General features: G+C 38.5%; 2 protein-coding genes across 7 annotated transcripts; both read left to right on the top strand.

Annotated features, from left to right (window-relative positions):
- The first annotated feature begins 1,665 nt into the window (after positions 1–1,665).
- LOC103708455 (clathrin interactor EPSIN 2-like) lies at positions 1,666–14,659 on the top strand. Of its 4 annotated transcripts, none has more exons than XM_039116412.1 (15): positions 1,667–2,026; positions 2,642–2,709; positions 2,858–2,990; positions 3,251–3,302; positions 4,276–4,355; positions 4,439–4,517; positions 4,864–4,947; positions 5,073–5,218; positions 5,297–5,638; positions 5,800–5,841; positions 6,268–6,363; positions 6,437–6,615; positions 11,219–11,409; positions 12,602–13,652; positions 13,801–14,656. In XM_039116412.1, the coding sequence occupies exons 3-15, from the start codon at positions 2,956–2,958 to the stop codon at positions 14,307–14,309; spliced, it is 2,886 nt and encodes a 961-aa protein (XP_038972340.1). In that variant the 5' UTR covers positions 1,667–2,026; positions 2,642–2,709; positions 2,858–2,955; the 3' UTR covers positions 14,310–14,656. The 4 variants fall into 4 exon arrangements, with proteins under 4 accessions (XP_038972341.1, XP_038972340.1, XP_038972339.1 ...); XM_039116411.1 differs by having other exon boundaries at positions 2,639–2,709; XM_039116409.1 differs by lacking the exon at positions 2,642–2,709.
- A 1,959-nt stretch (positions 14,660–16,618) lies between these two features.
- On the top strand, positions 16,619–22,194 carry LOC103708423. Of its 3 annotated transcripts, XM_039116393.1 has the most exons (5): positions 17,613–18,195; positions 18,460–18,549; positions 18,634–19,745; positions 20,089–20,759; positions 21,130–22,194. In XM_039116393.1, the coding sequence occupies exons 2-5, from the start codon at positions 18,493–18,495 to the stop codon at positions 22,146–22,148; spliced, it is 2,859 nt and encodes a 952-aa protein (XP_038972321.1). In that variant the 5' UTR covers positions 17,613–18,195; positions 18,460–18,492; the 3' UTR covers positions 22,149–22,194. The 3 variants fall into 3 exon arrangements, with proteins under 3 accessions (XP_038972331.1, XP_038972321.1, XP_038972326.1); XM_039116403.1 differs by lacking the exons at positions 17,613–18,195; positions 18,460–18,549 and adding an exon at positions 16,619–16,799; XM_039116398.1 differs by lacking the exon at positions 18,460–18,549.
- The last annotated feature ends 3,727 nt before the right edge of the window (positions 22,195–25,921 follow it).

The raw sequence follows: 25,921 nt of genomic DNA, 5'->3' as shown, positions 1-25,921 counted from the left end.
TAACCTTTTCCAAACAGCCTTTTTATCCTTTCTGAGGAAAATGTGGAGCATATCTTGTTTATAATATCTTCCGTAAAGAATCAAAATAAAACCTGACCCCACATCTGATGGACCCATTGAAAGGAACAATATGTGCAAGACTCCCTCATTCTAACAATTGATAATTATAAGAACAAACTATTGGCAGATAAGAATCACATTGCTTAGCTTGAGCGAGTGAATGCAGAGCCGGAACTTTCTTCTATAATCTCCACACCAGCACCTTCATCTTTGATCATGATGTTTTCATTCCTTTTAGAAGCCATTATTCCATGACCTAGCTGATGCCGGACAGCGGGAGAAGAGAAGAAAGAGAGAAGAAGGAGAGAGGAGAAATAGGGAAGAGGGAGAGAGGAGGATGAAGAAAGAAGAACTAGGTTTCACACCTAGCCCTACTCAGAATTTCACATGCCAGAGCTAAAAGAAAGGAATTCAGAATCAATTTTCATTCATAGCATAACCCTAAACGATATACGGTCCAACATATTTATATACCCCAAAAATGCAAAAAAATTCTAAAAGAAACTAGTCTCACAAAAGACTCTTAAAATAACGAAATACCAAAATAAGCCATAAAAGCTGTCAAATAACAACATACCCTAATAAATATAAAATCACTTCCAAAATAAAATCAAACTGGCTGGACTATCCTCCTGTGGCAACCGTAGAACCGAGTAACAGGTGACCTAGCACTGGTGTCCGCACCACTAGCAGTACAGAAAACCTAAAACATCAATCCAATTAGACTATCCCTCGACAAATTCTACAATGTCAAAATGAGAGTTTCTGTTCCTTTAGTTACAAGGCTCCATGTGATGCATGGTGGCGTTGTAAACGTTAGGGTTGTGGTACAAAGCACTAGCCTCTTGTAGCTTGCGGAAGTAAAGTATTTCTCTCTTTTTTCTTTTTTTTTTTTTTTCAGAAAGAGGTCTGCCTGATTTTTTTTCTTCCACACCTTTCATCTTACTGGTCCATCCTATGGACCGGAGCAGATTGAAGCAGGTTTGGGTCAAGAAGCGGCAACCTCCTAACTCACCTGCAAGTTATCATCATAGCTACAAAAACTTGGAACATATAATGATTAATAAAGAATTAAATAAACTAATCAACATGATTCATGGGTTTGGAACCAGCTAATTTCCAATTGGCCTGACTCTAATGACCCACTGACTTTGCAAGCTAAACCCAAACTTGCCCATTTATAAACAAGTGGATTTTGGTTTGACCCGTTTTGACCCAATTTAAAAATGACCAATTTGAACCTATTTATTTGGCATGGGTTCATGAAGGTTTGCCGATCCAATCAGAATTTTTCCATCGCTAATTTATTCAACCCTGATTTATTATTAATTTTATAGCACTCTTAATACCTTAGGGGAACAGTCAAATTATTTTAAACCAAGCTTATTTGGTGAGTGATGGTCTACGTGGGCATGATTTGGAAGGGTGATTCGCTAATTCGCGAAATCTACGGTGTAACAGCTAATTCTCGCAATCACCCATAACCGTCAAATAAGAGCCGGCGAATCCCTCGCCGACCGCGCGTCGCATACTCCTTTTTTTTTTTTTTTTGGTCAAAACGCATACTCCTTTTCCCTCTCTCTCTCTCTCTCTCTCTCTCTCTCTCTCTCAATGAAAGAATAGACAAGGGAGCAGAGGGGGAGGAGAGAGCGAGGGAGAGAGGGACAGAATAGAAACGAATAGAAACCCCTCGTTTCCATTCTCTCCCACCAACCCTACGCTATATTTGCCGCGAAATCCCCGCCCCCTCCTCCCTCTCCCCCCACTCCTTCCCCTTCTCTCCCTTCTCTCCTTCGATTCGATCCATCCGATTCTTCTCCCACTCGGCATTTAGCGGTTCGGTTCTTGATCTCCTTCCTTCGGCCAATGTTGGTTGATCCCTCCTTCGTTTGGTCCCCTTTCCACGGTTCCGTCTTGCCTCGGATCTAATCGGATCACGTCTCGATTCCCATTTTTCAGCTCGAAGGTATGACGAGATTTTTTCTTTCTTTTTCTTTATCTTGTTCTTTTTGCCTTGCATCATCGGTATTGATCTGGTCGTGTCAATACTTTGATTTTTTTAAATTCTATTTATCAGGTTTTGAAGAAATTTAGATGCACTTTTGACCGGTTGTAAAGTATTCATTCTTCTTCTGTAATTTACAGAGTTAAATATTGTGCATTTTGGTTGCAATGTTAATGATTGACTGGATGAAATTTTTAGTTGGATCGTCAGATGGTTCTTGCTATCATCCAGAATTTATCATGTGGTTTGATATGTTTTGGTTATAGATGGGGAGAAAGTTTTGGACGCTGAAAGAATTTTTTTGTGCGACATCGCTCTGGTTCGGTGGTCCTTATTGAATCAAGCTCTCGATATAAAGTGCGAGAATGTTATGTCCCATTCACGTAGCATTTTTGCATGGTTGGGAAAACAAAAGAATAGTTTGTTATATTGTTGACAAGTCATGACAGTAGCTAATGCTTTCTTTCTTTCTTTATTCCCTTTGGGTGTTATCCATTATTTTGAATTCTTGGGTTTTAAATTGCTTAATGGTTTCTTATGCCAGTCTTATTGTATATTATCTTTGCTTTGTAGAAGTCTCCATTCTCAATAATAGGGCAGATGGATCTGTTCTTTAAGCTTCTTTCTGGAAAACATTTCACATGGTTACTGGTTTTCGTTTCAAAATTATAACAACTGATCTTTCTGATTTTCTTTATGAAACTCTCTATTAAGTTGTTCTTTTAACATTCCACTAATGGATTCTCACACCTTTTAATTCTATGCTTTGTACTTTTATATTGTTACATGTAGGTGACTGTCTACGAGTGTTGTTTGCCTGGATTATGCACAAAGACTTCGAAGGAAGTTTCAGCTGAAGAGAAAATTTTTGTATCTGAACCAAAGGAACCATGAAAAAAGCTTTTGATCAAACATTTAGAGACCTGTAAGATTTATTTATGAAGTATACTATGATCATCCGATTCTGTGAATTTTGTTTCATCTGATGTACGCTATGCCAGAAATTGGAATATCTTTGAAAATTTGTCACTTTAGTGCATTACAGGTTGGAACATTGGATAAAGAGATCTGATAATATCGTGAACTATTTTAAGTTTTCAGTCAATGTGACTTGTGGGGATTGCGGTGTCCTCAGATGTATGGCCAGGTCTTATTTCCATCTTTTTTCTTGTTAATTTTTTGCAGCAAGAGAGAGGTCAACAAGAAAGTCTTAAAGGTGCCTGGTATTGAGCGGAAGGTTGGTTATCTTATTTTGGCGTCCTCTTAGTTTTCATGTACTCTATGCCTTTTCTTTATTAAGCAACATGTTTTAGTAGGGAAAGAAATATATGACTTTGATATGCCTAGCAATTCCATGTAGATGGTGGGCTTCTTGGTTAAATTTAAGCTTAGTGCCGAAGCATGAAATCAACTCTTTCCCCCCTGAGGAATGCTATGATTTCACCATTGTGAACACATAAAAGACTACAAGCTGACCAATGAAAGGAGATAGGCAATCAAAACCTCCAAATACATAATTCCATTGAGCTCCAGGACCTTCCAATCAATGAAGCAAAAGGAGAAAACTTATACTGAGGCTGTACATGTTAGACTACAAAGTCTGAGATGGTCCAGCTTTGTTGCTTGGACGCTTTAGGTTTTCAGAGTTCTGGAGTGCTAACTCTTTTGGACACTTGGAGATGACATGGCGTAACACTCTGAAGACACTTCAGGAATGCAGTGTCCTACTTGATTAAAAGTATCGGCATGTCACACGATTTTTAGAGAGTCATGTGTTTGAGTTCTCAATTATTTTATTGCTAATCACTAAGGTGTCCAGTCTCTTATAGTAGAGAGTCACATCAAAAGTTTATATGCCATTAATCCGAGTTTTCTTTAGCAAAAGAGTTTCAGCAAATAGTCAAAGCTATTCTAGCTGCCAGCTATTTTGAAATATTACATATTTTTACTTCTGTAAAATTTACTATTTGGAAGTATTTCTGTGTTGGGTTTTTGGAGGTTGAAATGATGAATGGTTGGGTGGACAATTAGACACTTCGCACCCATGCCAAGTATCTTTTTAACACAGCAATGCTGTAGAAACAGTAACTTCCTGAATTATATAAACTCCAAGTCAGATTTCAACAAGAATACTATGAATGAAGATGAAGATTTTCTTTTTCATTCACCTTCAGGGAATTAATATATGTAATCTTGTCTCTAAATTTCAGGTGCTTGATGCAACAAGCAACGAAGCTTGGGGTCCTCATGGGTCGCACCTGGCAGATATTGCACAGGCCACCCGGAACTAGTAAGCTTGCAGTTTCATCTGCTTTAGGCTACCTGCATTCCTTATTTGCAGCAAGGTTAATCACATTTCAAAAAATCATGCAGTCATGAATTTCAGATGATCATGGTGGTCATCTGGAAGAGGATTAATGATACTGGAAAAAATTGGCGTCATGTCTATAAGGTGCCGTACAATCTCCTTCCATCTTGTCATATGCTGCCTTCCATGTAAACTGTTATGCTGTATCTATTAATGACCTTTACTAAATGTTCAAAATGTTTGTACAATCTTCTTCCATGTTATCATTTGCCGCCTTTCATGCAATCTGTTATGCTGTATATGTTAATGGTTTTCAGTAAACTTTTAAAATGTTTTGAATATAGCACTATTTTTTAACAAATTATGCACTGACACAATGCCATAATGGGTGTGTTGATGAAGTTGTTTGTACTTTGTAAATTGTTTAATCTTTTTCTGGCATGCTCTCCACTTGCAAGTGACACTAATAGCTTATTCCATTGAGCCTCAGGCATTGACTGTTCTGGAGTACCTAGTAGCACATGGATCTGAACGTGTAATTGATGAAATCAGGGAACATGCTTATCAAATATCGGTAGTCAATGCCATCTGTTTTCATTCTTCTGCTATTTTTGAATATAAAACTTATTTAACTTGTTTTTGGCATGAATTTATCAAACTTGCAATGCTTATGAGTTTAGCTTTTGTCTGCTTTGTCAGACTTTGTCCGACTTCCAGTATATTGATTCTAGTGGGAGGGATCAGGGAAGCAATGTTAGGAGGAAATCTCAGAGTCTCGTTGCTCTAGTAAACAGTAAAGAAAGAATACAGGAGGTCAGAGAGAAAGCTGCTGCTAACAAAGAAAAGTGAGCTTATGTTTTTAACAAATAATGTTGAATTATGCGACACATTTTGCAAATTTAGTATCTTGTGATATTGTATAGGTATCGTGGTGGCAGAACATATAGGCCTGATTCTCATGGACATGATGATCGCTTTGATGATAATCATTTTGAGGGTCGTTACAGAAATAGAGATGAAGATCGCAATGGGTATGAGAGGGAAAGAGATTCAGGGTATGACAGATATGGCCGAGGTGGGGACTCATCTAGTCAGGATGGAGATCGCTACAGTCGGGATTTTGGTGAACGCTACAGAACAGATGCTTATGGAGATGAGAGTTATAGAGGGCGTGGCAGTGATAGTTACCGATTTAGGTCAAGAAGTAGGAGTGTTGATGTTGATACAGATCGTTCTGTTGATGATGATGACCGTTATTCATATCGGTACATGCTACTTCCTCCTTTTATTTCAAATAAAATATATTTATATTTTGATTTTTCATCATGATTAAATTAAAGAATATTTACTTTCCAGAGTACACCCTCTGTTCTGTAAGTATTGTTCTCAAATACACAAGGTACTTAATATCCTCTTTATGGTGCAGAAGTGGTGATACAAGGGCTGATGACCATTTTCAGCATGAAAGGTAATTCCCAAGTGACTGTGCTTCATGGTCATCCTTTAATTGTTGAGTTCATGGATGTCTCATGTCTAAGGATTAATGTACTAGTGCATCCTAGCATGTCCAACTGATACAGTTCCAATGAGGAAATGGTACTCAGGACATCCCCAAGGCACCAATTCCCAGTATACCTGTCAGGATGGCTTGGAAGTTGGAATGGTTGCGTCTGATAGGCGGGATGGCTTCGCATCCCATACTATTTTCCTTTTTTCCATTTTTGCCCTCTTCATTCATGTTGTTAATGGCCATTTTGTCCATCCTGACCCATCCTTGTACCGTAGTGACCCAAGACGAAACTGGCACAAGTACCAGTATCGAAACTTTAATCCTTGCTCATATCCATGTTCGCAAACCATTGTTTGAAACCGAAATAATTAGTTGTTTCACCAGACAACTTGAGTGCAAGCTATCTGAGGAAATTGTTAGTGCCCCACCCAGTTACGAGGAAGCAACAAGGGATGCCCAAAACTATGTGCAGGATGAGAGGTAAAGATTTCCATTGTTTGGGAAAACAATCTTTGATGCAGTCTATTTCTTCTGACATCATGCTCAATTTAAGGGATGGAGGGACCTTAAAGGCACCCATAGATGATACATCTTCACTAGCTGCACCTAAGGCAACTTCTTCCAAAGATGCAAGCCAAAGTCGAGACCCTGCTGTCACTGGTGGATCAGTGGCAGCTGAAGACAACATAGTTGATGCTTTTGATGAGTTTGATCTGCGTGCTTCAGTGGCAGGTAACGAAGATCTGGCCTTTCTGTTGAGTTCCTGCAAATCTGCTGCCAAAATCATCTAAACTGATGTCACAACTGCGTAATTTATGTTTATTTAAAAGTTAAAACTAATATTTATGGCGTACATGTTCAAGCATGGGTTTTAAACAAAGATATTTTGGTTAAATTTCTTCCTGCCAAAACCATCTCATGTTCATATTTGCAGTTGTATAATTTTTGTGCTTACTTCAGCATATGTTTTTACCAACAAGTGTAGTAGCTATTTTGTTATTATAACTAGAATCCCATTAACTTTGTTAATGATCACTTCTGCTATCCATATGCCAACTTCCACTGTGAATGTTGTCACCGGTCCACAGTGTACGAAACACGTAATGAAGTTGGAAGTAAATTGAAACTGTCATGACATGGGTGCCCTAAATACATGAACTGACGTTTTGTATACCACTGCAAGTGGTGACCAAATCTTGCAGCAGAAATATATGTTTGATCACGTGAAACATTATGATAAACATCAATAATGCATCTTCTACTATATATAACACTAATGCTTTATTTTGACTGGAAGATTCCATAAGGCTGTGAGGCTTGCATGTCCCATGCTCCGTGCAAATATACCTTATATGCCTCATATACTATGAAGCCACTAAGTACACTGTGTTCAGTTTATTCACTCTTGATTTACTCTATATAGATTATGTTTTTGAAAAGGACGAGTCACTCATATATATTCTCATATATATTTATTTATCATTTCTCACAGAGTATCATTGCAATAGAGATATGATCCATAACTTTTCATTAGTTAATGGAATCATAGCCACTCATCATATCCTTCTTCCTCATTTGAGTCAATTATATGCTGTGCTAGTTCCACATTGAATGACCATGTAGAATTAATCTATCCATGTGACTGCTCTCTTCTGTTTGAGAAATACATCCAAAGCCATGGGCACTGCGTTTGCTGAAGTCTATTTGTATGGCTGAAGAGAAAAAGTAGTAGGAGTGAAGCAGCTGATGTAGAGTCCATTAGTAATTCAAAAACCCATGAGAGATGCACCATGGATATTCAAGTCTCAACAGTTCTTTGCCTTGCTCTTGCATTTTTTTGATCATAGTTTTCTTGGGGTAGAGGAAGAAGTTATGGACTACGACTACCATTGAGGGTCAATCATTGTAGTTCGCTCATGCATGCATGAGGTTGTTGGTATAGAAAGTTGAGGTGAAGGCCTTGGTGAATTCTAGCCTTTATCAGGAAACATTTGAGTTTACTAAGTCACAACTGATACGAGCAGACCAAAAGGCTATTTCACTAATTAAGGCAAGGTCTGCGTAGACTAATTGTTAAGCTTAGGCCTTCCAGAACACACAGTTTCCATGCTGTTTATCCCTTAATTATGATGTTCATTTTACGATCTCAGTGACCAGAAAGTTGATACTGTTCAGGTCATGGCTGATATCTAATCTCCTTTGGGAACCAAGACCTAATGAGCTACCCCATAGCAAGGTTTTAAGTATCGATTCTTATTGGCTGGTATGGGGGCATACGATAGTGATCCAGTATGGTACTGCTCCAGTATGGAGGCTTGGTACACCCCATACCAACACATGGTACAAGTGCTGTGCTGATTCCAACAGTGTATTCAGTACAGAGGCATTCCTGTACTTAGAAAGTAATAATATAGGGTCTGATATCGAGACTTAAAATTTTACACAAAGAGTCCATCCTTGATTAGAATCGTTCATTATTTTCTATTATTATTATATAATACAACATATGGATATCATATAAGAACATGACAAACCATCTGGATTCAGGAATTGTATGTTCATTTGCATCTCTGAGGACTTTTCATCTTCTATTCCAGTTAGACCAAAGCATGGCGATCCATGTCTAATTTTTTGTAAAGTTTGGGTGCTGTGTGATGAGAGTGGTGATGACATGGTTTCTTGTAATAGACTTCTCATAGTTATTGGAGTCAAGGTTTCTGAGAATCATTAATTTAGTTTTTAAAAATTCTGATCAGGTGATTTTTGTTTCATCATTAACATATTTTGTTGTTGGAAGGTGTTCTCACAAATCATTGTTTAAGTCCATTTTTGATTAGGCAAGTTCATGTTGCATCAAAAATATTTCTTATTCATGATTTGATATATTTATAATATTAAATGGAGTAAGATGATGAATATCTGGTGGATTGTGATTTGTGACTATTGGTCAAGTTCTTTTTGCCGAAAACTTTTTAGTTTCTGTCTTTTTTTATCGTTGTTGTTGTCATTATATTTTCCTCATTCCAGTTCTTTACATAAAACTAAATCAGATGCCATATAAATTTCTGGTCTAAATCTAGTACATTTAGTTAATTCCTTTGAAAGAATGACCCTTGTGATCCCTCACAATCTTGAGCAATTTTACCCACTAAGAATCTTGTTTCTAAATCAGAATTATTTCCAAATTATATTTTTCAAAGAAAGACCATGGATCCTCTTCTGATCTCCTTATTCTAGACAAATTCTACTCCAGCATTCTAAAGCTACTCCAGTTAATTAAACTTTACATGATGTTCTATGTTTACCTAAAAATTCCATGTTAAGTTTTGATATCTAAAATTTAGACATCAGAGCTATAAGCTTTTCTTAAACTTGTGAGTGGCTTGATATGCTGACCATTCATGTTCATTAGTTTCTATATACTGATAATATCGGATGAATCATATATTTGATTAACAATGACCGATTTTCTCTCATTGGAGTTAATGCAAGCTCTCCCTGATATTCTTCGTTGGAGAAAGATACCAATCATACGTCATCCTATAGCCCTAAAATCAGACAGCTTAGCACAAACAGTTTAGGTGGTTCGGGAGTTCTCTAACCTTTCAAATCGTGAACTTAAAGCTCATGGAAGACGTTTGGGAACAAATGAATATTATAATTCTTCAATCTTTTATTATTAGAACTCTGAACCATTTCCCTTACTCTCATTAAATTGGCTTTGTTACTTTATCGATGACTAATTAAGCCAGTGTCGCTAACAAGTGGTTGATGGTGGTCAAAACTGGACTTCATTTTCTTCCCAACTTTATAGTAATTCAGGCTTGTAAAATCAAGCTGTTCGTTCATGGTCGCTTTCACAATTGTCAAACATTTCTATCTGGCCTTCAAGTTCCTTGCTTTCTACCTAATAAACCAAATGCTGTTTTTTCTAGTAAAATTTCTGATACCTTTTGACTCCTTCCTCTATTTTTCCCCAATTTATGCCTATGCATTATCTACTTTGTATATCTAAATTGTTTAGTAGATACATGTACTCATTTTGCCTGACTAGATCTAGTAATATTGTTTCTAAAACTCATCAGTTTGACTGAAGTTATGCTAATAAGATGTTTTAAGTTGTTTAATAGTATAGTTTTGAGACTAGCAATATGGTTTTTAAGATTATGTCCATCCAAGTAATACTATGCTTATGTTCTCTGGGATTCTGTCCAGCTCATCATCGTATGATACTTTCTATAGGTTCTCAATATCTGTTTCCCTAAAATTTGTGTTCGAAGGATCATATTCTTTTCACCTTTAATTTCAGAAGAACTAAAACTATCTGCGTAAAGCTTAGTTACGGAAGTGTGTTGAGTGCTGCTACATGGAAACAGGTCTCTTAAAAAAAATTAATAAGAAAACAGTCAGGAAGGAGGTGCAGGGACTAGTTTCCGAGGAGATTCACAAGCAGATGTGTCACCCTAAATGGAAGATTCCTGATACCAAGATGTAAAGTTTATGGGCTCAGTCCATTCTTGCTTTTACCATACATATCCAGAAGTACTAATGTAACACGGTTCCTTCATTTTCCTTGCAAATATTGCAAGTTCTGACTTTTTCCAAAACTAAAAGAAGCTTGATCTATTTAAAGGTTTACGAAAGCTTGGAATTTGCATCAAATTTTTTCAGCATGCTGCAGTGCCGATTCTCCCTGTTTAGATCCAACTATTTGTGTTTCTTTTCTTCTCTTTAATGTTTCTTGATCTCCAATCTGTATTATGTATGGAACCACTTTACATTAGAAACACCAAAAGGTCAACTTGCTCAGGCATTTTTTTTCAGCAGCAAAGGTTTGCACATGTGCAAGAATTTAATATAAAGAATCACTTGCTAGGTAGATACTTCATGTAGATCCTTTTTATCTTTGTAATTGGAGACATTCCTTCTGCTGGCTGGGCTAGTATTAAAATGTTATGAAGTTAGTTTATTATCATTAATAAAAAAATCATGAGGTTTTGTTAAATGATAATTATGTACCATTGTCGATGTGGCTGTGACAACAAGAAGTCTCAAGCTGTCAAAGGATTGCTTGCTTCTCAGTGTTCTTTATATGCATTGTATGATTCAAATAAATTTACAAATCAATTAATGAAGCAAGTAGTAGTATCTGAGTGGTATTCGTAAATTTGATGAAGAATTTAAAGCACGAGTGCTTCGTTATTGTTTAATACTGTCAGCTATTTCTACCAAAAAAAAAGAATATTATCAACTAGCAAGTGTTATTTTGGCTACACAATGATTGCAAGTACCACATGCCAACCTACTTTGACTTCTTTTCCTCTCTCTTTCTCAGCTGCTCCACTGGCTGCAAGTAGTCAAGAGTTGGACATTTTTGGATCCTTATCAGCACCAGATTGTGCAAATTCAATGCCTCTGGCGACATTACCTTCTGGCATCACAAGTTCTGAAGCTGATACGCCAATTAATTCTGGTTTTGGGACAAATCTTGTTGTCCCATCAACATCCTCTGCTACTGTGAACCAGGTATATTTGGTCATCTATAGTGGGCATTTAAATCTGATTAAGTTTTAGTATCATATTTGGTCGTGGGAGCTAGTTAATCAAGTATTCTTATGACTTGTCATTATTTTCTCTCTTCGAATTCTCCTAAAAAGTGAACTTTTTTTTCTTTTAGTCTAAATCCCAAAAAGTATAACTTCCAGTCCTAGATAATACTGTGTATCAAAACTCAGATGAATCTGTTTCTTTTTTATGCCAAATATTTATAGATGTTGAACAGAAATGGAACATACTTTTATGTTGTATATTTTGCCAAATAACTGTTTTGGAAGGTGGTCCTTTGGGTGCCTAGGTGACTGCATGAGCTTGGGCAATCACCTGGCTGCCATTTTTAAGGCCTCATTCCAAAGTGGCCACCGTGTGTGGTCGTGCTGCTTAGTGGCACCCATTCTAGTCTTAAAGTGGCCTAGACGGGTCAGATTTGGGCAGTAGTTTGGAGTTAATCATGTGTTAGGATGGGTGAATGGGTGCTTTTGATGTTTTAGATGGGTGGATTATCAACACCCTTCCCCTTAACACCTTGGTGCGTAAACACTTGTTTTGTGTACAAGTTACAAGCTTGCTGATTCGTAATAGTTGTTTATTTCCAACTCTGATTGGTTTTTCTATGATTGCTTTTTGATTAATTGAACTACTGAGCAGTTTTTTGGGATTATCAAGTTACTTTATTATATTATTTGTAGGTGAAAACTACTATTTTAGTGGTTACATATCCCTAAGACTTAGAAAATATAAAAGACATATTTTCGTAATTTCCTTTTTGAGAAGGAATGTAAAGTTCACCTTGTTTCAGTTGTTTCTTTAATTTATTGTTTCCTTAAATTTCTTCATATTTATTTTAATATTCTGGGTATTTCTATATATTTATGAATCTCAATTGCTTTTTTTTAAATTTTTTTGATATTATCCATCTGGGCATCTATCTAAGCATCATCTGCTGCAGAAGTGCTACCCAGTCTTCTGCCCTCTATGCAGCAACTGACTTTGAAAATACTGGTCTGGATTTATTTTAGTAATCACAAATGATTTTCATTAGCAATTCTTTTCCTCTAGAATGAGAATCCTTCAACCTTGTCTCTTTCCCTTCTAATCTTGTATTTCTTCTGTTCATTCTCCATTGCGGAACAATCATGATTCCTATTTTATCTATGCCCAGCCTGTTGAAGATCCTTTTGGAGATTCTCCTTTCAAGGCTACTCAAGAAGATTTCCCGGCTCAGCCACAAGGCTTCACACCTGCCCCTTCCTTCCAGCCTCTTGGATCAGCTGGTGGTACTGAAACTCAACAGCCAATAGCCCCCACCTTGGAAGCATTCTCAAACTTCAATTTTGGTGACACCTTGGATGGTATTACTTACGCTCCAACTGCTGCAAATAGTCAACATTCTTCTGCTGGTCCTACATTTTTGGCTGCAGAGTTTCCCAACGCACAGGAAAACAGCGATATTCTTGCAGATATTCTACCACCTACAGGCCTTGCAGCTCAAATCCCTTCACAGGCAGTTCAGCATACGGCTACGACAGCTACAGCAAGTGCTCAAATGAATTTCCTTCCCCAGTCAGGGGGAGCTGTTCTACCACAGATGAGCTTTGCAGCCAAAATCCCTACACAGGCAGGTCAACCTGCAGCTCCAACAACTATAGATGGTGCTCAAATGGATTTCATCCCGTGTCCCTGGCTATCAACTCCAGAAGCAGCTCCAGTTTCATCACAGGCAGCTTGTTTTGCAGCTCCAGCCAGTATGCAGGCAGCTGAGCCCACAGCTCCAACTACACGTGGCGCTCAAATGAATTTTCTCCCTTATTCAAAGCTATCAACTCCACAAGCAGTTGCAATTTCATCACAGACAGCTCATTTTGCAGCTCCAACTAGTATGCAGACACCTCAACCTACAGGTCCAATAACTACACATGGTGCTCAAATGAGTTTTCACCCCTATTCTGAGCTATCAACTCCACAATCTGCCCCAGCTATATCACAGACAGCTCATTTTGCCGATCCAGCTATTACGCAGACAGCTCAACCTGCAGCTTCATCTGATATCCTTCCCTTCCAGTCAGTTGCATCAGCTCCGGTAGCTTCACAAGCAGCTTCCACTCCCTTGGCTCTACCTCCTGTGAAAGCTCAGCCATCAAAATTCCAGCCAAAATCTGCAGTCTGGGCAGACACATTGAGCCGAGGTCTTATCGATCTGAACATATCTGGACGTAAGTGCTTGCGTTTTTCGCTTACATTTTTTCAGTAAATGTCTTTCCATTATTATTATAAATTCCCCCCAATGTAGGATAAAATTTCTTGTTTCTGATCTTTGTTGTTGCTAACTATTTGTTCATTGGGTTCTGATTTCTGCTGCAGCTAAAGTCAATCCCTTAGCAGATATTGGAATTGACTTTGAGACCATGAACCGGAGGGAGAAGAGAAAAGAGATGAAAAGCTCTGCGACTCCTGCTACATCTACCATCACCATGGGCCAAGCTATGGGAGCTGGTTCTGGTATCGGTCGAGCTGGTGCAGGTGGCCTTGCCCCACCTCCAAATCCCACAATCAACCCAGGCTTGGGAATGGCCATGGGCATGGGAGTGGGCGGAGGAACTGGCATGGGAATGGGTGTCGGCATGAGCATGGGCGGGTATGGTTGGGGCATGAATCAATTACCTGTGGGCATGGGAATGGGGATGAACATGGGTATGGGCATGGGAGTGAATATGGGCATGGGTCAAGGAGCACACGCGCGACCGCCCACTGGATTGCCTCCCGGTCCTGGCATGCCTCCGGCTCCTGGCTTGTCAGGTATTGGCTACAATCCCATGATGGGTATGGACAACTATGGATCACAACAGCCATATGGAGGTGGGTATGGATGAAAGAGTTTAATCATTAAATAAAACTGGGAAGGAGAAACGAACCCAAGCCTGAGAATTGGTGGCACTGGTATTCCTGAGCTGGTTGATTAAGATGTACTTGTGTAAATTGCATTCATTGTTTGGGCGTTAGGATTCTATGAATGTCTAGTATTGAAAGTCAGGCTTGATCTGCGAGTATTTGATGCGGTGTTAACTGGATGATAGATTGTTCTAGGTTCATTTGTGGATTATTTTTGAAATTTGTAACAGCATGTTTGCTGGAAGGAAAATAAATTTCATTGTCATTTTTTCATATTGGAAAACCTTGTTGAATTTTAACAAATCTTCCATAAGATCATCTGAATTTGGCACGATGACAGCTGATATCGTACAATTACTATGGCAGATGAAGCACTCTCCGACTAGTTTATTCTCTTTTATTTATGTTAAAATTTTAAGATTTCCTCTGAAAATATCATTCCATTTTCCTGGAACACCCTCAATGCTTACAAACAAACGTCCTGATTGGTATCAAAATACAAAATACTAAGGAATGCTCACTTTTTTCTATTTTATTTTTTTAAAAAAGAGCAAAAACCTGGCAAGCCGAGCAGCTTCATTTAATCATTTCATGGCGAAAATGAAGGCATGCTCACTTTATCATTTGACTCTATCGATATTGACAATGGGACAGCAAAGATGGTAGTACAGCCAGTTTCTGCCAGTAAAGATGGTCGTACAGGCAGCTTCTGCTAGTAGCTTTTTTTTTTTTTTTTAATATGAACGAGACGCTAAGACGGATCACCGACCCAGGAATTTTAGGAATTTTTAATATGTCGGCAACGCCCAATGGTGAGAGCTAGAAGTATCGGTAAACGCAACTAATTAACACTTCGATTTAACAAAAACAATATCCCTAAGACAAACAACAATTTTATCTGGGAAAAACACAGGAAAGCATCTTTCGACTCCCCATCTTCTCTTCTCTCTCTTAGGGCTCGTTTGGTTCGCGGGAAGTACTTTCCCTTCTAGGAATATGATTCCTGGGAATTAGATTCCTAGGAAGAGGATCCCTAGAAAAGTACTTTTGGCATGTTTGGTTAACCATGGAAAAGTGACAAATTTCCAAAGTACTTATGTTTGGTTGACTATCCACTTTCCTGGGAAAGTTATGTATAATTCCTATTATGCCCTTAATAAAAATTAGATCTTTAATGCCTCTTTAATGCTTCTTTAATGCTGAAGGGTCTTTTTGGGAAAAAATAAAAAAGGAGTAATTCCCACCTCATGGGAAAGTAACTTTCCCATGTTTCTCATGGGAAAGACTTTCCCATGAAATGTGGGAATCATATTCCCATGGGAAAGTAACTTTCCCATCTCTCTTCTTTGAAAACTCCAACCAAACAAGAGGCATTTCATTACTTTTCCGTTGACTACACTTTCCCCCCTCCTTTTCTTGCGAACCAAACAAGTCCTTATTGGAAGTGAAACTTTAAAAAAAAAAATTAAGAGAGGAGTGGACCTTTTTATAACTAATTTGGTACAAGGCAAGCATCTCTTGACGTACCCCAAGAATAAGCATTACTTGATTGGATTTGATGGAGACGCGCGTCTCTTCACATATCTCTCTCTCTCTCTCTCTCTCTCTCTATTATAATATGAGTTGACTCGAATTGATTTTTTAATTTAAAGTAGTGAAAGGGGCTAGTTTCCGTTCTCTCTTTCGCGCGAATCCATAGACCGCAGCCTGAGCCCTCAAATGACGCCGACGATTCATAAACACGGATTCGAGTTGTATATTTGGCATGAACGAATGATGATGGATCTTCTTTCAATGATCTCAACGTTCTGCACAGATTTTAAAGTATTCTGAACTTCTTGGATCAGGACCTGTACAGATCTCGAAACGATGGAAGGAGGGTGAATCCTTCTTTCGCACGAAACATACAACTCCGGATTGAAGCGGAATCAAACCCGTTCTATTGCTGCACATGAGAAGGGTCATATCATCCGAACTAACCTTCCGTGGTAAGTTGATTCAAATTGATAAAAAGCTGCAAAATATATAGAGTAAAATAAGGTGATCTGCCTGCTATCTGTGTTCTGTGCAACATGGCAAATATTCAATTCAAAATTCCTTTACTGTGAGCAAAATTTTCCCTACGACTGGCCTAAACTTCGGCAAGATGCACGTATCTTGCAAGTCAAAAGATGCTAGCCTCTGTACAATCTAAATAAATGTTCCTGGAGACACCACCTTCGTTCGAAGTAATTTCAACTCTACAACGCTGTTTAAGTACCTCAGATCCATCAATGGCGGTGGCTTTAGCTGCAGCTAGCCTCTGCTTCTCTCCTCCCCACTCTCTTGCTATTTATTAAACCAGGAAAATAGCGGGACTCCTCTAGGTTTCTGCTTCTTGGTTTCTTGAGAGGTTTGACGAGCTGCCACTTTGGCCATCTGGGGATACCAGATTCTAAGGTTTCAGATCCGGGTTCTAACCTTATTTTTCCGTAAGCCTTCTTGCCCTTTTTTTTTACAGATAATGGGAGCGGGTTTCATGCCCCCACCCTCACGTAAGCCATATTAATGGTTTTTTTTGGTTACTTAGAAGTCTAAATTTCAAATTTAAATCTTTATTATGCATCTAAATTTCAATCTTTAATCATTTTCCCTCAACTGTGGCATTTCATATTTGCTGTACAATAATCAAACATTACATGTCCGGTTAAAGCAACCTAGTGCAATGTATTGATCTCATATTTTTCGATAGGTAAAAAATGGCATCTCAGCCGATGTGGTCGGCAATATAAAAAGTTATATACATACAACTAGATATAGATAGATACAGACTAGAGAGAGAGATCGGGTAAGTCAACATCCATGCCGGTCTTATATTTATCTCAAGATGAGATAGAATAGGTATAGTCTGAAGACAGACAGAAGGAGGATAGAGTTAAATGAGACCAGATAAAATCATCAAAATTATTTTTTTTTTTGCACACTTTTTTTTTTTTTTTTTTGCTTTGAGAAGGAGATTTATAAAGGGTAAAATCCTTCCCATTCAAATCGAATCAGATCGGATATCTGATGAATGGAGTAACAATATATAAGGAAAGCTGATATTGCTCCTTTTTTTTTCCCCCACCCAAAATCTGGCACTTTATTGTTGTCAGGAAGTGTGCCCATGTGAACCCTTCTTTGATTGCACTTCTCATAAGGTCTCCAAAATCTACAAGTTAATATATGAAAGAGGACTCAAGTTTATGTTTAGTCTCTACGTAGCACATATACGCATGTCTCTCGTGTATTAAAAGCTTCCCCACATGATTTGTTGCTTCCAGAGTAACAAACACTCCTCTTCCCCTTTTGGACCTATTGACTTTTGATCCCTCTCTCCACCTCAACTGTAGTTCTTGGACTCAAAGCTTCCTTCCGGCATTTGACTAAAAGTTCTCTCCTTCATTATATGAAATCAATTATTCCTAGCCTCAATCATTCTATGAGAGTGTAACCATTGTCTTCAGTGCTTGTTTATGCCTTTATTTACGCACTGATATCTATGAATTCATTGGATTAAGCTTTCTTTTGCCCTGGACAATGCTTTTCCCTTGTCCAAATTCAAACTTCATGGCAGTGCTAATTAGTCGATTCAATTCTTCTCTTGTTTGAGTTGCCTGGAATTTAGCCCTATTTCTTGATTCTGATTTCCTTCGGAGCATAGAGACAAGCTCTCTCTGTATTATTTAGTAGTTCATAACCACGAATTACTAGTGTTATCCATTGAACTTATGCATGGTTGTTTAAGGTGGATATCATTACTGAGAAGAAAAAAAAAAATCTTCGGATGCTCATTCTGAAATAGATTTCCCCCTGCATTGAAGCTTGTCATCATTCATCAGAATTATAGTATGTTTTCATTATATGCTCCTGCCATTAAATTGCATTTCATATTGTATATTTTTATTTTTCCTTGATAAAAATTGATATCTAGGAGAAACCATAATTTTCAGTTGTTCTATTTGCTTAAATTTTCGTGCTTCTTTGCTGGACTTGTTTCTATTGTTTGGACATTTAATTCCAGCATTTTGTTTCACTGCTTTCTTGTTTTATAGACCTTGTTCTTATGTCAAGATCTTCTTTACGTATCTGGTCTTGTTTCTTGCCTCCCAGTCGTGGATTGACTATCTTCCAGCCAGCACTTTCATGTTGAGCCCTGTAAATCTTCGCTGGTTCTATCGAAGTCATTGTAGATCGACTTTGGTATTATATGATTAGAGGCTTCTTCTTGAAAAAAAAAAATATTTGTCATTTGTACATCTCTCTAAACTTGGCATGTTAATGCAGATCTCTCTCCGAGTCCAAATTCCTCCGATGGGTTTAGTTCGAAGTCCGAGTATAAGAAGTGATGAATCCTTGGAAGGGATAATCAGTGAATATTGCTCTCGAAAAGCTAATAAAATTAGGATGCCAAGGAAGTCTTCTTCTCGCTTCATTTGTGCCCTCACTTTTCTTCAATTTACTTTTGCCATATATGCAACCTTTCTTCTTTATTACATGACTCCCACCATTGATCTACGTTCCAAGCCAGACTTCTCATGGGCCACTCGTATCGCTCGAAACTGGAAGCACTTCATCCTGCAACCCCGAATGCTGGCAAGCTTCCGAGAGAATCATGTTGCATTCTCCCCATCTGATGTATGCGAGCACGAGAAGCTTGATTTCCTACAGAAGAAGTCGGATGATGCACTGATGATCAAGCTCAAGCAGGAGCTCTACAATGAAGTGCTGGAGTTTCAGAAGCAAAATTCAGGAGCTGAAACACTTGCTGAGATCATGAGAATGAAGTCTAAGTGGAGCTTACGAGTTTCGGAAATCCCAAAGATTACGGTGATCTTAAACCATTTTAAGAGGAAAACACTTTGTGCTCAGCTTGATTCACTGCTACATCAGACTTTGCCTTTCCGCCATGTTTGGGTGCTTTCTTTTGGAAGCCCAAATGAGCTCTCTCTTAAAAGAATTGTCGAGAGCTATAACGATTCCAGGATCAGCTTCATTAGCTCAAGCTATGACTTCAAGTACTATGGAAGGTTTCAGATGGCTCTGCAGACAGAAGCTGATTTCGTTTATATTCTGGATGATGATATGATTCCTGGAAGGAGAATGCTGGAGATTTTATCACATGTCGGGGGGACGGAGAAGTACAAGAATGCAGTCTTGGGAAGTATAGGAAGAATCTTGCCTTTCAGACAGAAGGACTTTACATTCCCGAGCTACCGAAAGTTCCGATCAAAGGAGGCAGGCTTGTATTTGCCCGATCCGGCCTATGATATCGCTGTCGAAAGGATCGTGCAGGTTGACTTCTTGTCGAGTTCGTGGTTTCTCTCCGCCGATCTTGTTAAGACTCTCTTTGTTGAGAAACCATCTACTTTTATGACTGGTGAAGATCTGCATCTCAGGTAAGTGATGATCATTTGGAACAGAACTCCATGTTAATTGGTTTTGTCTAGTTTTTGAAAGCATATGGAGGGAGGGATTCGCAAGGATGATTAAGAGCTGCGAACTACCATCTAAGTAGCAAATATTGCCTACATAACATTTAGTTGGTCGATATGGATCTAGAATTTCTCAAATAATATAGCAGACAAATTCCATGCTTTTTGTTAGTTGCTGCCTATGATTTGGGTTGGTAGGTGAATTATGCCGGTTTTAAATGAAGCTTTTAGCTTGAGAGGTTAATTTTTTCATTTTTCTGATGCGATTTTAGTGTCTTCATTTGTTTACTTACGCATAATCTTGCAGTTACCAGCTTCAGAAATACAGGAATGCTGGCTCCTACGTCTTGCCTGTCGATCCAAATGACAAGGAAACCTGGGGAGATAGTGAGCACAGGCTTGCGTATGTCTCTGAGACCACAGTAATCTTCAAGGATATCGTCCGAGTCCGAGATGATCAGTGGTGGAGGGCCCTCTCCACTGGTTACATTACTCGATGGGCTGCAATGTACCCTCAGAAGATAGATGCTCTCTTCTATGCTCACTCCCTTGGAGAGGTTGAAGCACTTGCTCCTCTTCTTCAGAGGTTTCGATCGACTGTGGGAAAGAAAGCATACATTGCAGTCTCAGGTGGCAGCTTCTGTCCATGTGAAGGGGCTGCGGTTGTTCTTAAGTGGCCAATATCTGTTTGCAAGGAGAGAAGGTTCAAGATCTTTGATTTGGAGATTGCAGCCATCTCGGGAGCGTCCAACTCCGAGGTCCCCATTTTACAAGCAGCGTACTCGAGCATGAAAGGACTCGTCAAGATTCACAACCCCAGCTTGCTCATCGCAGTAGCTGATATCGATCTTAACTTGAAGAATGCTCTTAAAATGGCAGCTGAAACTAATTCGAACCGCTCTGCATTGGTTCTCTTGCCGAGGTCTGTAATACCCAAGGTTCTTTGGATGCCCAATCTACGATCGACAGCATTACCAAGTAAGTTCCCAATATCCTTGACCCAATTTAAACCATATACGTTGACGACTTCACTCTTTCTTTAGACTTGGAGAAAGATTACTATAGTTTATTTTATTTCTTTTTCAACTTTGAACTGCATTTCTCAGTTTCTGCATCATGTTACATAAATGAGCATTTTTCTATTCTATTCTGTTCGCTGTTTTTAGCTGTTTAACTTCCTGTTTCCTTTTGTGTTTTTTAGCTCTCTAAGAAATCGGGTGGGCCTAGCCTCCCTTTTCCTTCCAACAAAAAAAAAAAGAAAAAAAAGCTTGGAAAGATACAGAGTAGCAATAAATACAAGCATTACGCTTCTCAGAGAGCTAAATGATTAATTTCATCTCTCTTGCAGACTGGAACAAGATGAGAGTGTCTGTTAATATCATCACCCAGAACCGAGCATCTTCTCTTCAGAGGCTCCTGAGATCCCTGGAGAATGCCTATTATCTCGGGGATGAGATCCCTTTGAACTTCAACATGGACAGCAAGGTTGATGAGGAGACACTAAAGGTTGTGGGATCCTTCGAATGGAAGCAAGGGCCTACGCTCACACGGAGGCGTATCATCCAAGGTGGGCTGATTCGAGCTGTGAGCGAGAGCTGGTACCCGTCATCCGACAATGACTTCGGCCTCCTGCTAGAAGACGACATCGAGGTCTCTCCCTACTATTACCTCTGGATAAAGTATGCGCTCTTAGCCTACCACTACGACCCCCAGGTCTCGCTCCCAGAGCTCTCTTCCATCTCTCTCTACACCCCACGCCTGGTGGAAGTAGTGAAAGAAAGGCCCAGATGGAATGCTACTGGTTTCTTCAAGAAGATCCACCCCAACACCCCATATCTCCATCAGCTCCCGTGCAGTTGGGGCGCAGTTTTCTTCCCCAAGCATTGGAGAGAATTCTACGCTTACATGGGCTCGAGGTTCACCGTGGATGCCAAGCAAAACCCAGTTCAGATCCCCAGGTCCAGGACTAACGGGTGGCAAGCTTCTTGGAAGAAGTTCCTTATCGATATGATGTACCTGAGAGGATACGTGAGCCTGTACCCAAACTTCCCTGGCCAGATGAGCTTCTCGACCAACCACATGGAGCCCGGCGCGCACATCAACGCCATGAACAATGCGGTGAGGCACAGCAAGGAGGACTTTGAGGTGCCGCTGATAAAAGATGACTTCACGAGTTTATTGCCCGGGGGGAAGCTGCCTCCTGCTTCGAAGCTGCCGGTGATCGATCTATTCAACCAGCCGATCCCTTTGAAGGGATTGAAAGCAGCAGGGGCGAAGCTCGGGCAAGATGTGATCAGCTGTAGCAAATCAGAGCTTGTTATTGTTGATCACAGTACCGGCTTGCCTAAGAATTGTACCAAGTTCTGAATATGATTTTTTTTATAAAAAAAATAGTTCTTGATTTTTTATGTCATGTTTGTGAGCATAATAGGGTTGATGATTGTGGTTACTAACCCTAAGACAAAGGGTATTTTTTTTTTCAATAATATAACCAAAAGTGGTCTCTCTCTCTCTCTCTCTCACACACACACACACACACACAGAGGCAGTTGTGACCTTTGAATTCACGCTGGCTAGGCTGAGAAGATCGAGGATGAAACATGCAGAGAGATTAACTGTTGCAAGCCAGTTGTAGGTAATTCAATGCTGAGAATACTTCAGCTAATTAGAGAACTTCTTGTTTTCTTTTAACATATTAGGTAGGAAACCATGAAGTAACGAGTAGATCGATGATGTAAGAAGCCATATTTTATCGACAGTCTAATGAAAATTTATAGAGAGAGTAGGAAGTCTTAAGTACACTAACCATTGGCGGGAGTCGGAGCGGAGAGAGAATAGATTAATTATTATAAATAAAATTTAGTGTATTTTGATATATAAATAAATATATTAATTATTAATAAATCCTATATTAGATTTATTTGATAATTGTTAATTAATTATTTATTATTGATTATACAAGATCACAAATTTGTATCCAATTCTCTTATGATATACAAATTTGTATGTGCTATTGATTTCAAATCCAAATATCATTATGGTTTCATCAAATTTCAAGTGCCATTGCTTGGGTGCTTGTTTAAAACCATAGAAAGATCTGACTAGTCTGTAAACTTTATTTTCTTAGCCTGAGATTATAAATTCCTTTAGCTGGTCCATATAGATTTCTTCATTTAAGTCTCCATTTAGAAAAGCTGTCTTGACATCCATCTGATGAATTACTAATCTATGGATGGAGGCTAATGCTATAAGGACCCTAATAGTTGTAATCCTAACTACATGTGCATAAACATCAAAGAAAGTTACCCCAGATCTCTGAGTAAAATTTTTGGCAACTATTCTAACCTTAAATTTATCTACAGAGCCATCAGGCCTAAGTTTCTTCTTAAAGATCCATTTACACCTTATAATTTTATAGCCAGAAGGAAGATCAGTAAATTTTTAAGTATGATTTTGGATAATTGACTGCATCTCATTGTCCACATCTTCTCTCCAAAAAAGTGAATACAAGGATTTCATTATGTCCTCAAAGGTAGTTGGAGAGTCTTCTATAAGAAAAGTATAGAAATCATCTCCAAATGTTTTCTCTACCCTGGATCTCTTACTTCTTCTAGGTTCTGCTTCTACTTCTATTTGACTTGTCTTTATTCTACTAGAGCTACCAGCTATATCACTATCTACTATAGTTCTAAGTGAAAAGGTGTCTTCAAAATATATTGCATCTCTGGCTTCTATGATGGTGTTGTTACTAATATCATTTTCTTCTGAATTAATCACCAGAAATCTATTATCATTACTATTGACTACATATCCTATTAATATCGCATCCACTGTTTTAGGTCCTATTTTCTTTCTTTTAAAATCAGTTATTTTCACTTTTGCTAAGCACCCCCACACTTTCAAATAGTTAAGATAGGTTTTCTATGTTTCCAAACTTCATATGGGGTTAGATCATTATTTTTAGAGAAAATCCTATTGAGGATATAGCCGGCTGAAACTAGAGCTTCCCCCCACAAATTCTCTGATACTCCTAAGCTTATAAGCATTGAGTTAACTATATCCATTAAAGTCCTATTCTTACTTTCTGCTACTCCATTTGATAGGGGAGAATATGGTGCAGTCACTTCATGAATGATTCCATGATCTTCACAAAATTGAGTTATGTCATTTGATGTATATTCACCTCCCCGATCTGATCTAAGAATTTTAATTTTTTTCTTCTGTTGGTTCTTAGCTTCGATCTTAAAAATCTTAAATTTGCTAAACATCTCATCCTTGGTTTTAATTAGGTAGATGTAACAGAACTTGGATAGAACATCTATGAAGGTCACAAAGTATCTGTTACCTCCCCTAGAAGTTCTACTCGAGTCACAAATATCACTATGGATCAACTCTAATAGATCTGAATCCCTATTAATAGATTTAAAAGGCTTTCTAGGGAGTTTGACTTCTATACAAATTTGACATTTCTCATGGTTCTTAAGATCACTTTTTGGTATTAGATTTAGGTTCATAAGTTGCTTAATTGAATTATAATTTATATGACCTAATCTACCATGCTAAATAGAAGGAGGTTATATATTCATAATCAAAGAATTTTCGTTCATTGAAGGAGCTATTATATTCAACTTAAACAATCCTTCACTTAAATATTATACCATGAGAAATTACAACTTTATTGGACTTAAAAACAAGACGATAGCTTTGTTGGACAAGCAATGAACCACTAATGAGGTTTCTCCTAACAACTGGAACATATTGGACGCTGTGCAGGGATAGAACTTTTTTAGAGGTAAGCTTTAAGTCCACTCGTACCACTCCTAGCACACGCGCCTCCGAGCTGTTTGCCATGATCACAGCTCCTCCACTTGAGACCTGGTAAGAAGAAAATCAGGAGCGATCCGAACAAATATGAATACCGGCTCCGGTATCAATCCACCAATCAAGTGCTTGTAAAGTCATGTTAACTTTAGGAGCGAAGAAAACAGACCTGAAAGCTATCTCAGAGAAGCCAGCGCCAGAAGTCACCATATTGATTTGAGCACTGGTTGTGTGTAAACCCTTTTTCTTGGATTAAAGAGGTGCAGTCTTCTTATAGAAGCATTGGGGAGACAAATGGTTGGTCCGACCACATACATAACAAAAATGGGCACCACCATCCTCTTTCTTCTTCTTATGCTCCTGGGATTGGATAGGTTTTTCATTATGGTGGTTAGGATTTCTAGAATTGTAAGGTTTCTTTTTGTAATACTTATTTTTGAAGGATCGGTTCTGATTTTCCTATATAGGGCTCTACATTATAAGCATTATTCTTGTGTCTAGTAGAGGTTTTACTCCTGAGCCTATGCTGCTCTTCTATTTTAACGAAGTTCAAAACTTGGGTTAGGGTGAGACCTCCTTGAGTATGGCTCAGTGTCTTAGCAAAATCAGACCAGAAATTTGGTAGTTTATCTATCAGATAGGCTACCTGAAATGATTCATCCAAATTGGTTCCATTAGCACTAAGCTGGTGGATCAGGATTTCAAAATCATGAATTTGGTCATTCATAAGCTTTGATTCCACCATCCTAAAGTTATTAAAGTTGGAGGCCTTAAACCTCTTCACCCCAACATCATCAAAACCATATTTGCTTTTAAGGGTGTCCCGAAGTTCTTTGGCACTCTTGGTTGTATAATAAATGTCATACGGCCTCTTAGAAAGGGCACCTACAATTCTATGGATGCAATGATAGTCTATTTCATCAGGTGTCCTATAAGATGTGCTAGTGGAGGCAGAAGGTTTAGTGTGGGAGGAGAATGAATTTCGATTTGAGTTTTGGCGAGTAGCATATCGTGAAGTATTTGGGTTGGACCTGTTATCAACTTCAGTGGTGCTCTCACCTATGGCTGAGATCAACCCTAATGTGGTGAGCCAGAACCGCTTGGTTCTGCCACCTCCTAAAGTTATGGCCATCAAATTTTTCAGGTTTGGCACTAAAGTGGTCACTAGTGTTTGAGACCATAGGTTGAAGATTGTAGAAAAGAGATATAAACCTGAATGAAGGCAAAAAGTCTATGTCAAAAGATTGCACTAAAATTTGGTTAATTTGTAACAACAAATTTAAGTTTGCACTTAGGCTTTTGTAAAAATTGAATTTGTG

This window comes from Phoenix dactylifera, chromosome 2 (assembly GCF_009389715.1).
Source record: "Phoenix dactylifera cultivar Barhee BC4 chromosome 2, palm_55x_up_171113_PBpolish2nd_filt_p, whole genome shotgun sequence".
Lineage (NCBI taxonomy): Eukaryota > Viridiplantae > Streptophyta > Magnoliopsida > Arecales > Arecaceae > Phoenix > Phoenix dactylifera.
This window is presented reverse-complemented; position numbering and strand designations above follow the sequence as displayed.

What these genes read in the sequence shown, in the direction of transcription:
- LOC103708423 (XM_039116393.1), top strand. Translation starts at nt 18,493, where the DNA reads ATGTTGAGCCCTGTAAATCTTCGCTGGTTCTATCGAAGTCATTGTAGA. An exon ending in GGTGAAGATCTGCATCTCAG is followed by an intron (nt 19,746 to 20,088) that starts GTAAGTGATGAT and finishes ATAATCTTGCAG; the next exon opens with TTACCAGCTTCAGAAATACA. An exon ending in ACGATCGACAGCATTACCAA is followed by an intron (nt 20,760 to 21,129) that starts GTAAGTTCCCAA and finishes TCTCTCTTGCAG; the next exon opens with ACTGGAACAAGATGAGAGTG.
- LOC103708455 (XM_039116409.1), top strand. Translation starts at nt 2,956, where the DNA reads ATGAAAAAAGCTTTTGATCAAACATTTAGAGACCT. An exon ending in GACCATTTTCAGCATGAAAG is followed by an intron (nt 5,842 to 6,267) that starts GTAATTCCCAAG and finishes TTGTTTCACCAG; the next exon opens with ACAACTTGAGTGCAAGCTAT. An exon ending in AACTATGTGCAGGATGAGAG is followed by an intron (nt 6,364 to 6,436) that starts GTAAAGATTTCC and finishes GCTCAATTTAAG; the next exon opens with GGATGGAGGGACCTTAAAGG.